Consider the following 13363-nt stretch of genomic DNA (forward strand, 5'->3'; position numbering starts at 1 on the left):
CATGGGGATTAAGGTACATTAAACATCCCTTGTTTATGGCATGGCACCCATAGCTCAGTGGTTAGGGCACTGCCACATACGGGGGCTGGTGGGTTTTAACCCAGCCTGGGCCTGCTAAACAACAATGACAACCACAACAAAATAGTAGCCAGGGGTTGCAGTATACCCCTGTACTCCCAACTTCTTGGGAGGCTGAGGCAAGAGAATTTCTTAACCCCAAGACTCTGAGGTTGCTGTGAGCTGTGATACCACAGTACTCTACCGACAATGACATAGTGAAACTCTGTCGCAAATAAACAAACAAACAAACAATAAAAACATACCTGCATAGCATAGAAACTGCAGGCTTTTTAATTAGATAGAGTATAACAAACATAGAACTTTCCCCATCTGTCTACATTTCTTTCATGTTTTTTTAAATATAATTACACATACAAATTAAGATGAAAAATATTAAATTGAGTTATGTAGTCATTTGCTATCTGTGGACAAGCTGGCGAGGGTGCAACATGGATGGAAACCTCTCACACTTGCAGTGAAATAACCCAGGGGGCTCAGAGAGGTGAGCTGCTTCACATGCTCAGAAAGTAGCAAGGAAGAGCTGCCTCAAACAAAAACCTCAGAGGTCTTTTACTGAGCATGAAAAATGTGTATGGCTAACAAAGTACTCAACAAACAGTTAATAACAAACAGAGAGAAACTCTAACCTCATTACTAAATGTAAGGGTAAGAGTCACTATTTTTTAAGAAACTCTAACCTCATTACTCAATGTAAGGTTAAGAGTCATTTTTTTTTTTTTGGTAAAGAATGAGGAAGTAATAGGAAAAAGTGGAAGGAAACATCTGAGAACAATGTCCTATAATCATACAGTCAGAAAGTTACCAAAGAAACAGGGCCAGTGCTTAGGGTGTAAACTCTAACTGCCTTAGCTCTCCTTTTGGTCCCATTCTATACTTTGACTTGCTCAGCAGATCTTCATCTATAATTGCTAAACATTCTGTTCAGACCACAGCCCACACTGTGTGCAGCCTGGGGAGGTCACGAAGGAGTCCAGACTCAGGAATGTTAGCTCTGGGCAGTCTTGTCACTGAATATTCTGTTTAGACCCCCCAGGTTGTTTCCAACACTGTGCTGTGTGCAGTGCAGTGGGGGGTGTCTGAGGAATCTGGACTGTTTTCAGCCCATCCTCCAGAATGTCAGCCTAAGCTACTTCTGTCCCTGATCTTTAACCCAGATCTCCAATCCACAGAGTTCCTGTGTGCCCTTTGCCCAGTTTCCCCCACTGAGGGAGTCTCATAACACTATATGCAACATACACTATCAAAATGATGAAATTAACATTGAAATAATGCTTTATGCCATTTTATCATTTTACTTTTAACCTCTGTATAGAATTATATTTTAAGTGGGGTTTCAGGTAGAATTATGTGGTTGTCTCTTTGTTTTATATTGATTTTTAAAAGTGACAATCTCTTCCTTTTAATGTATGTGGTTAGTTCATTTACATTTAATGAAATTACTGGTATAAATGTATTTAAGATTGCAATTTTAACATACATTCTCTGTTTATTTCCATGATTTCTGTTTGTCTGTACCTCATTGCTGCCTTCTTTTGGAATACGTGAAAATTATTTAGTGGGTTCTTTTGATATTTCTATTGGTTGTTTGAATTTATCTCTTTATTTAGTTTTATTCTAGTTGTTCTAAAGACAACAATATGCCTAACTTTTCATAGTCTATGTAGAGTTAATACTAAGCTCAATTTTTTCCCATTACATAATTTATATGCAGAAATTCTATCAAAATGCTATAACTTAGATAAAACTTAAGAGCTGAAAAATAAATATTTTGCTAATATACCTATTGATTTTCTTCCCACATCCCTTAGGCTTAATATTTTTTCTCATTTAGCATTAATCTTCCACCCAAAGACCTTCGTTTTGTGTTTTTTTTTTTTAATTTATTAATGTATTTATTTATCTATTTATTTATTTGACTTTGGGGTATTTATTGAAGATGAAACATTTCAGGTTGTCTTCAGCTGACAAGATCTTAATTTGTCCTTTTTTCTCAAAAAAAAAAAAAATACACCTGGAAAGTTCATTACATGGTGACAGTTCTTTCTTTCTTAACAGTGTGAAAATCTTATGTCACTATATTTTCTCAATGTGTGCACATGAAATAGTCACAATTGTTTCATTTGTTGATCTTCTGTATATATTATAATATTTTCTGTCTGATTTTATTTATGTGACTTTGCCTTTATCTCTGGTTTCAGCACATTATTATTGTTTGCACATGGTTTTTATTAAGTGTATCTGGTTTTGAGTCACTAAGTTTCTTTGCTCTTTAAGTTTATATCCCTCATAGATAGTGGATTAGGGATTACCAGTGGCTGGGGGTGGGGGAAGAATGTGGACTGACTGATAATTGTGGGATTTGGTGGGGGAGTTCATAAAAGTATTGTAAAATTGGATTATGATGGTGGAAGAATAATTCTGTGTACATAGTAAAACGATTTAATTGTACCTTTTATAGTATGTCGAGTATATCTCTTATTTATTTATTTATTTATTTTTTTGTAGAGACAGAGTCTCACTGTACCGCCCTCGGGTAGAGTGCCGTGGCATCACACGGCTCACAGCAACCTCTAACTCTTGGGCTTACGTGATTCTCTTGCCTCAGCCTCCCGAGCAGCTGGGACTACAGGCGCCTGGCTATTTTTTTGTTGTTGTTGCAGTTTGGCTGGGGCTGAGTTTGAACCCACCACCCTCGGCATATTGGGCCGGCGCCCTACTCACTGAGCCACAGGCGCTGCCCTCTTATTTTTAATAAATGAATACTACGTGGGAAAAAACCCCACTGACAATTAGAAGGTGCAATGTGCTGAACCTCACTTCCTCTAACACTGACAACACAGGGTTGGCCACAGTCATCGTCTGCATTTGTCACAGGCAGTCATGGGGTTATTTGCCTCACGGGAGGCCAAGGGCAGTTTTTGTCTCAGTTCTCCATGTGTCTGGAGCACTGTGTGAGCACTCAGGCTATCATCCCATGATGAGCAGTAATAAACAGCCTCATCCTCAGGCTGGAGGCCCGAGATGGTCAGAGAGTCAGTGTTGCCAGTATTGGAGCCAGAGAACTGATCAGGGATTCCTAAGGGCCGTGAAATTCCAAGCATGACAGTTTGGGGGGCACCAGGAGAAATCTGCTGGTACCAGCCCACATTATACTTTCCAACATTGTTGCTGTTTCCAGTACAGGACAGGGTGATCGTCTCTCCCATAGACGCTGACACCCAGGCTTCCTGTGTCAGTCTGGACTGTGCCCAGGATCCTGGAACAGAAGAGGTGGAGACACACAGAGGTAGTCTGGGGTCATTTTCCACCACATGCTCTCAAAATGAAAGGGAGAAATCAACCAGGTGTACCCCACCCAGGCACTTCTGCTTCCCAGGGCCTGTCACCTGGGCAGAGAGTGAGGAGGGTGAGCAGGAGAGGGGCACAGGCCATGGTGGAGATTCCTGTCAGCTCTGATTCCTGGGGATCCACAGCTGCCTCAGAGCTGCCCCTGTCTCTTGTACCTACTTCCCCACTGTGGGGACTGAGAGGCCGTTCATTCAAATCAGTCCCCACCCCTCACATGGCCTCCCAGTCCCTGGGCATGGAGATTTCTCTACATGAGGCTGGCAGGGCCTGGCATGAGCCTCCCTGGGACTAAGATTAAGCAGCCAGTCTGTCCCAGGGGACAGTGAGCCCCAGGCCCCCAGCAGAGAACAGGTGGCTGGTTTCCAGCCGGGCAGCCCCACAGTTCCCCTTGCTGCCCCTGGGGTGGATTCGCTCAGGTCTGGGATGCCCAACAGGGGACCCTGGGAAGAACACTGGGCTCCCCACCCCTTCTCTGCTGCTGTCCTCAGAGAGAAGGACCCCTTCACTCCCTGGTGGCTCCTCCACAGGACAGCTGTTCACCTTGGCTAGGTGCTGACTTCAGTGACAGGGACTCCTTGGCAGTTTAATCTGTGGCCATTTCTTCCACTGTGGATTTGTTGTGGGGTCAGCTCACTAGAACCACAAAGGACAGCGACAGCCCAGCCAAGACCTGTTAGTTGGAAAGGCCCAGGATGCTGGCTTTGCTTTCCCTCTGCCCATGCTGCACCATGACAGGGTGGTTGCTTTTTATGTTCAGTTGTGAGACTTTCTATTATACATGTGATAGTAGAGCCTTCTCAGATATGTGATCAGCATGTGTTTCTTCTGTTAGTGTTTGACTTTCTCTCTCTTTGATTGTGTCCATTGACAAACACATTTAAAATTTTTCATCAAGTCAAATTTATTTATTTATTCATTCATTTATTTTTTTTCAAATCATAGCTATGTATATTAATGCAATTATGGTGTACAATGTGCTGGTTTTATATGTAATTTGAAATACTTTCATCAAACTGGTTAACATAACCTTCACCACATTTTCTTAGTTATTATGTTAAAATATTTATATTCTACACTTAGTAGATATAACATGTACCCTTATAAAATGCACCATAGGTGTGGTCCCACCAATTACCCTCCCTCTAGCCATCCTCCTCCCTCCCCTGCCCATCCTCTTTCCCCTTCATCTGTAGTTGGGTTATAGCTTTCATATGGAAGTGTGGATGCTTATAGATTGGTTTCATAGTAGGGCTGAGTATATTGGATACTTTTTCTTCCATTCTTGAGATACTTTGCTAAGAAGAATATGTTCCAGCTCCATCCATGTAAACATGAAAGAGGTAAAGTCCCCCCCCCCTTTTTTTTTTAAGAGACAGTCTCACTCCATCACCCTCGGTAGAGTGCTATGGCATCACAGCTCACAGCAACCTCCAGCTCTTGGGCTTAGGTGATTCTCTTGCCTCAGCCTCCTGAGTAGCTGGGACTACAGGCACCCTCCACAACAATAGACCAGGCTACTTCTAGTTGCAATGTGGCCAGGGCCAGGTTTGAACCCACCATCCTCGGTATACAGGGCCAGTGCCCTACTCACTGATCCACAGGTGCTGTTTGTCTCCATCTTTTTTAAGGCTATATTCCATGGCATACATATACCACAATTTATGAATCCATTCATGGGTTGATGTGCACAACCCATGACTTAGCAACTTAGTAATTATGAATTGGGCTGCAATAAGCATTCTGGTGAAAAGATCTTTGTTAAAAAGTGATTTTTGGTCTTCTGGATATGTACCTAGTAGAGGAATTGAAGGATTGGCAGGTCTATTTTTAGATCCCTAAGTGGTCTCCAAACATTTTTTTAAAAGGAATATATTAGTTTGCATTCCCACCAGCAGTGCAGAAGTGTTCCCTTTTGTCCAAATCCACACCAACATCTATGGTTTTGGGATGTGGAATAATCTTACTAAAGTTAGATGATATCTAAAAGTGATTTGATTTGCATTTCTCTGATGATTAAGGATGATGAGCATTTTTTTCATGTGTTTGTAGGCCATGCACCTGTCTTCTGTAGAGAAGTTTCTCTTCAAGTCCCTTGCCCACCCTGAGATGGGATCACTTGTTCTTTCTTGCTAATATGTTTGAGTTTTCTGTGGATTTTTTTTTTTTTTTTGCAGTTTTTGGCCAGGGCTGGTTTGAACCCGCCACCTCTGGCATATGGAGCCGGCGTCCTACCCCTTTGAGCCCCAGGCACCGCTCCCTCTGTGGATTATTGTTATTAAACCTTTGTCAGAGACTTAACCTGAAAATATCTTCTCCCATTCTGAGGGCTGTCTGCTTGCTTTATGCACTGTGTTCTTGGCTGTGCAGAAGCTTTTTAATTTGATCATTTCTCAGTAATGTATTTTTGGTGTTGCATCAATTGCCTGGGGGTCATTCTCAGAAAATATTCTCCCAGGTCAATTTCTTCAAGTGTTTTCCCTGCACTTTCTTCTAGTAATTTTATACTTTTCTATCAAAACACACACAGACACACAAAAGCACACACAGAGACACACATAAAAACACACACAAGGACACAAAGACACACACAGACACAGAGACACACATAAAAACCCACATAAGGACACACACATATACACACAGAAGCACAGATGCAAACAAAGACACCCACAGACATACACGGAGACACAGACACAGAGAACACAAAGACACACACATACACACACAGAAGCACAGAGATACAAACACACAGACCCACACACAGACATACACAGAGACACACTCAGACACACACATGACACAGAGAGACACACAGAGACACATACACGGACACACACAAACACACACAGGGACACACACAAAGACACACACAAAGACCCACACAAGGACACACACATATACACATAGACACACTCAGACACACACAGAGACAGACACACAGAGAACACAAGACATGCACACATACACACAGACACACAGAGAGACAAACACAAAGACACACACACAAAAACACACAGAGACACACACAGACAAACACAGACATGCACAGACACACACAGACACACACACAGAGGCACAGACACAGAGGTAAACAAACACTAAGACAGACACTCACAGAGAAACACATTCAGACACACACAGAGAGACACACAGAGACATGGACACAGATACATACATAGACAGAGGTACAGAGACACACACTGAGATACACAGACACACACAGAGACAGACACACATGGATACACACACAGACCCAGACACACACACAGACACAAACACAGAGACACACACAGAGCCACACATATACCAGAGAGACACACAGAGCCACACACAGAGACACACAGACACACAAAGAAACACAGAGAGAAACAAATGGACAACCACACGTACACACACACAGACACACTCACAGACATACACAGAGACACACAAACAGACACACACACACAAAGGCATACACAGAGACACACAGACATATACACAGACACACTCACAGAAACACCCACACAGACACAGAGATACACACAGAGACACACACACAGACACAGACACAGACACACAAAGGCACAGACAAACATACAATTAGACACACAGAAACACACACACAGACACAAAGAGAGACACAGACACACACAAAGACACACAAGAAACACACAGACTCAAACACACAGAAACACACAGACTCAAACACACAGAAACACAAACACAGACACACAGAGACACAGACAGGCACACACAGAGACACACAGACACACGCACACACACAGACAAACACACAGAGACACGCACAGACTCACACATAGGCACACATATGTAGACACACAGACATATAGACACACTCACAGACACACACACAGCAATACACACAGAGACACACACAGACACACATAGAAAGACAGACACAGGCAGACATACAGAGAAACACAAACATACAGACACTCAGAGACACACACAGTCACAAACAGAGACACACACGCAGAGACGCACAGAGATACATACACAGACATACCCAGAGACACATACATAGACACACACACAGACACACCGAGAGACACACACATAGACACACATACAGACACACACAGACACTCTGAGACAAACACAGACACACACACGCAAACACATAGAGACACAGACAAGATCCACACTCAGACATGCACACACAGAGACACACAGACACACACAGGGATGCAGACACAGACACATACAAAGACACATGTAGAGAAATACACGCAGACACACACAGAGACACACACATAGACACAAACAGAGACCCACACACAGAGACACACACCCAGAGGAACATATTACAGAGACTCACACACACACACACAGACACATACAGAGAGACACACAAAGGAAGATGCAGAGACACACACAGACACACAATCACACACACATAGACACACACAGATACACACACAGACACACACACAGATACATAAACTGACAGACACACACACTCAGAGACAAACATACACAGGCACACAGAGACACACACACAGAGTCATACAGACACACACACAGATACATAAACAGACACACACCCAGACACACACGGACACTCAGAGACAAACACACACTGGGGCCGTGTTCCTTCTTTCGTGTTCGTCTTCTCTCTCTCTCTCTCCCTCTCTCCCTCCCCTTCTCCCCCCCTCCGTCTCGCTCCCCCCTCATTCTCACTCTCCCTTTATTCTGAAACGGTTGTTCTGACAATACGCACTGCTTGCCTCCTGTGTAACTACTAGAGCTAAGGAGCGAACTCGGCAGCCTGTGAGCCTAGGGGGTGTGTCATTCCTATAAAAAAACAAAAAAACAAAAAAAACTCTTCTTCATTCAGGTCTGCACAACCAGCTAGGACAGTATATGTGTGTGGGATTATATATTTATTTATTTATATATTTTTTGGCCATACACCCTCAGTCCACCTTCACTGGGAAGAGCGGCGTGGCGCCATTCACAAGTCACAGCACACTAGAATTCTTGAGCTCCAGGGATGCTTTTGCTTCAGACTCCCGAACAGGTGGGACTATGGTGGGGTGTGGGGCGGTCGTCTCCTGTCTGCACCGGCCTCGGCCTCCCAGAATGCTAGCATTAGAGTGGTGTTGCGTGAACCGAGACGCGAAGAAGCAGCAGCTTTGCTGTAGGTGTAAACTCGCTCCTGTAATTATTAAGTCAAGAAACAGACTATACACCGTTGACAGCATATAGCAAAGTTTTTTATTCCAAGTTTAAGTTTTATACTCTTCCAGTCATGTACACACCTAATCCGTTATCTATTAGCTGAATTTGAACTTGAAAGGAAATTTATCATATCAATGTAACCACTTGTGTAGTAAATCTCTTCCTCTAAACAGTGACTAGTTTTCCGAGCAGGGCACAAAGACAAAATAGCTATAGGGGAACAGAGTTAATCTTCAAGCATTCACTCAATTTACTCAGTATGAAGTAACGACTGTGACCTTCCTTCAGGGCAGACCACCTATAGACCTCTGACATATGTTGTTAACATATGTCAACCCTCTGGCCTGTATCTCCGAGGAAGGGCGGCATGCCCTTGGATCTCAGGCTTCACGGGGTGTACTGCTTCAGAGAAAAGGCCTAAGGAATTTTCCAAAGAGCTTAACTCTGTGAGTAACCCAGGGGGGTCCAAGCGTCTTAAGCCTCTGGAAGAAAAGCATGTCATTTTAAACTCACACTGAATTTACTTTGTGTGCTTGATGTAGGATAAGTTTATTTCTAAATATTATCCTACAAGTGGAGATCAACTGCCCGACCCCGTAACTTCTTTGGGGTGTGTATGGAGCTGTCCCCGAGGACAGATCCGTCCTCTCAAAGCCAGTGGGGAGGCGGTGCGGAGAAGGGCGGGGACAGATCCTAGGAGTTCTTCCCTTCAACCTCAGCTCGGGTCACGTCAGCGCCTCTGTGCTTGGCTGCTTAGCTCTTCTGTAAAACGGAACAGATCAGAAATAAAGGTCGAAAACTTAACTGAGGGGCGGCGCCTGTGGCTCAGTCGCTAAGGCGCCGGCACAACAGACCGAGGGTGACGGGTTCAAACCCAGCCCCAGCTGAACTGCAACCAAAAAATAGCGGGGCATGGTGGCGGGCTCCTGTCGTCCCAGCTACTCGGGAGGCTGAGGCACGAGAATCGCTTAAGCCCAGGAGTTGGAAGTTGCTGTGAGCTGTGTGATTCCATGGCACTCTAACCGAAGGGCATAAAGTGACCCTCTGTCTCTACAAAAAAAAAAAAAAAAACACTTAATTCACTACTGAAGAATTTTTTTCTTGGATTGGAAAGCGGGGGTTGGGGGAGAGGAAGGGTTTCTGTTCCAGGAAGTGTGCTACTTGTCTTTTTACTTCTTTATTAGATTGATTTTAACATTTATTAATTTATTTTTTGGTCCAATTGATTTCTTTTTTTTTTTTTTTTTGATGAGGCAGACCTTCAATGAGTCACCCTCCGTAGATGTCGTGGTGTGGTGTCACAGCTATCAAGAACCTCCAACTCTTGGGCGTTAACGATTGTCTGGCCTCAGCCTCCCAAGTACCTGGGACTGCATGAGCCCACCACAGCGCCAGGGGTATTTTTGCTTTGTTGCAGTTGTCATTGTTGTTTAGCTTATCAGACAGGTCTGGAATCCGCCAGCCTCCTCGGTGGATGTGTTTGGTGCCTTAACCACTGTGCTATGCACCACCACCCCACCCCACGCCAGCCTATTTATTTATCCATTCATTTATTAAATATTTTCCTTCTTCTGCGGTGTTTGACTGGGGCCCGGTTTCAACCCGCCGCCTCTTGTACTTGGGGCCGGTGCCCTACTCCTCTGAGTAACAGGCACTGAACCACTTGTACTCTTTCATTTTCCTTCCTTCCTTCCTTCCTTCCTTCCTTCCTTCCTTCCTTCCTTCCTTCCTTCCTTCCTTCCTTCCTTCCTTCCATAGTTCCGTCACATCCTTTCTCCTTCCCTCCATCCCTCCCTTCCTTCCTTCGTTCTTTCCTGATTTTTTTCTTTCCGGGTATTTGCCGGGGCTTGGTTTGAACCCGCCACTTCCGAAATATGCGGGGGGATGGCAGGGGTGCCGGCAGGGGAACTCTTTCAACTAAATGATTTTGAGGAGGGGGCAGTTTTTCTCGCCACCCACCTCCTCTGTATATGGGGCCGGCACCCTACTCCTTTCACCCATAGGTTTTACCCGTTAACTTGTATTCTTTTTCCTTTTTGTAGAGACCGAGTGTCACTTTATTGCCCTCGGTAGAGTGCCTTGGCGTCACACAGCTCACAGAAACCTCCATCTCCTAGGCTTAGACGATTATCCTGCCTCGGTCTCCCGAGTAGCTGGGAATACAGGCGTCCGCCAGAACGCACGGCTACTTTTTTGTTGCAGTTCGGCCGGGCCTGTGGTTGAACACACCACCCTCTGTATATGGGGCCAGAACCTTGCTCACTGAGCCACAGGCCCCGCCCCCGTTATCTTCTATACTTAACAATAGCTTCCCCCCCACACATACATCTCTCCAGATAAAGTGAAACAAGGTGTGGGAGAAGGATATTTAACTAAATCGAATTAGGCTGGGCGACGTGAGGCGGCTCAGGCCTGTAAACGTAGCACTTTGGGAAGTCACACCATCTTGGCTCACACGATGCCGAGTTCGCTCCTAAGCTCTAGTAGTTACACAGGAGGCAAGCAGTGCGTATTGTCAGAGCAAAGGTTTAAGAATAAATGGAGAGTGAGAACGAGGGGGCAGAGAGACGGAGAGGCGGGAAAAGGGAGGGAGAGAGGGAGAGAGAGAGAGAAAGAGAGAGAGAGAGAGAGAGAAGACGAACACGAAAGAAGGAAAACGGGGTTTGGAGGAGCGAGGCGAGTCTCAGAGCCTCAGGGGATCCACAACTTATACAAGGCCGCCACCTGCTGCACTGACTAGGCCAAAGCACGCAGAAGAGACATCTGGTCGAGCAACAGGCGCTAAGGTGACAAGATCCCCGCTCTAAGGTCGGCCACGGATGTCTGCTCATCCGCGGGGCACCGTGGAGACCCAAGTTTCCTAACACCCACGTGTGCTCTACGTGGGTGTCATGCATGCCTGCCTGCCTGGCAGGAGAACCCGGCGTGCTCATTCTTAGCTAGCTCCGGTGTTTCATATGAAGGTGCGGGGGCCAGGGGAGGGGAGATGTTACGAGGGAAGGAGAGAAATAAAGGGGAGAGGGAGTGGAGGACGGAGGGATGTGTGTCGCAGCATCTCCTTTAGTCGTTCATAGGCGTCACGATCATGTGTTCCAGCACAAGTGTGAGATGTGCAATGAGAGAAACAAGGGATAAAAGAAGAAAAAAGAAACCCCGAAAGTGCTGCCTTGGGACAAACAGTCAGAACAAGTCAGCAACCTGCAGACACGGAGGACCGGCCCTCTCCGCAGCCAATTGGAGGCCGACAAGATGTCAGGCGCTGGGTCCTCAGTGGGGGTTTTGCTCAGTTCAGAAACGCGTGTGCCCCTGCTCAAGGATTAGGGCGCCGGCCCCATATTATACCGTGGGTGTTGGTTCAAGCCCGGACTCCGCCAGAACTGGAAAGCAAACATACAAACCCATTTTCGGGAGCTCAACTCAGTGAGCTGAAGCGATCCGCCCACCTAGACCTCCCAAAGTGCTACGATTACAGGCCTGAGCCGCCTCACGTCGGCCAGCCTAATTCGATTTAGTTAAATATCCTTCTCCCACACCTGGTTTCACTGTATCTGGAGAGATGTATGTGTGTAGGGGAAGCTCTTATTAAGTATAGAAGATAACGGGGGCGGGGCCTGTGGCTCAGTGAGCAAGGCGCCGGCCCGGTATAGGGAGGGTGGTGTGTTCAACCACAGGCCCGGCCGAACTGCAACAATAAAGGAGCCGGGCGTTGTGGCGGCCGCCTCTAGTCCCAGCTACTCGGGAGACCGAGGCAGGATAATCGCCTAAGCCCAGGAGATGGAGGTTGCTGTGAGCTGTGTGACGCCACGCCACTCTACCGAGGGCAATAAAGTGAAACTCTGTCTTGACAAAAAGGAAAAAGAATACAAGTTAACGGGTGGCGCCTGTGGGTGAAAGGAGTAGGGTGCCGGCCCCATATACAGAGGAGGTGGGTGGCGAGAAAAACTGCCCCCTCCTCAGAATCATTTAGTTGATAGAGTTCGCCTGCGGGCACCCCCGCCCTCCCCCCGCATATTTCGGAGGTGGAGGGTTCAAACCAGGCCCCGGCAAAAAACTGGAAAGAAAAAAAACAAGAAAGAACGAAGGAAGGAAGGGAGGGATGGAGGGAAGGAGAAAGGATGGGACGGAACGATGGAAGGAAGGAAGGAAGGAAGGAAGGAAGGAAGGAAGGAAGGAAGGAAGGAAGGAAGGAAGGAAGGAAGGAAGGAAGGAAGGAAGGAAGGAAGGAAGGAAGGAAGGAAGGAAGGAAGGAAGGAAGGAAGGAAGGAAGGAAGGAAGGAAGGAAGGAAGGAAGGAAGGAAGGAAGGAAGGAAGGAAGGAAGGAAGGAAGGAAGGAAGGAAGGAAGGAAGGAAGGAAGGAAGGAAGGAAGGAAGGAAGGAAGGAAGGAAGGAAGGAAGGAAGGAAGGAAGGAAGGAAGGAAGGAAGGAAGGAAGGAAGGAAGGAAGGAAGGAAGGAAGGAAGGAAGGAAGGAAGGAAGGAAGGAAGGAAGGAAGGAAGGAAGGAAGGAAGGAAGGAAGGAAGGAAGGAAGGAAGGAAGGAAGGAAGGAAAATGAAAGAGTAAAAGTAGTTCAGTGCCTGTTCCTCAGAGGAGTAGGGCACCGGCCCCAAGTACAAGAGGCGGCGGGTTGAAACCGGGCCCCAGTCAAACACCGCAAAAGAAGGAAAATATTTAATAAATAAATAGATAAATAAATAGGCTGGCGTGGGGTGGGGGTGTGGTGCATAGCATACTGGTTAAGGCACCAACCACAT

General features: G+C 46.0%; 1 gene segment (V, D, J or C); it reads right to left on the bottom strand.

The window, feature by feature from the left end:
• Window positions 1-2843: 2843 nt before the first annotated feature.
• On the bottom strand, window positions 2844-3291 carry LOC128579378 (immunoglobulin lambda variable 1-44-like). The segment is given in 1 exon segment: window positions 2844-3291. A coding segment is annotated over 1 exon segment (354 nt).
• Between the last annotated feature and the right edge of the window lie 10072 nt (window positions 3292-13363).

The sequence above is a fragment of the Nycticebus coucang genome, unplaced genomic scaffold (genome assembly GCF_027406575.1).
Source record: "Nycticebus coucang isolate mNycCou1 unplaced genomic scaffold, mNycCou1.pri scaffold_49, whole genome shotgun sequence".
In the NCBI taxonomy this organism is placed as follows: Eukaryota; Metazoa; Chordata; class Mammalia; order Primates; family Lorisidae; genus Nycticebus; species Nycticebus coucang.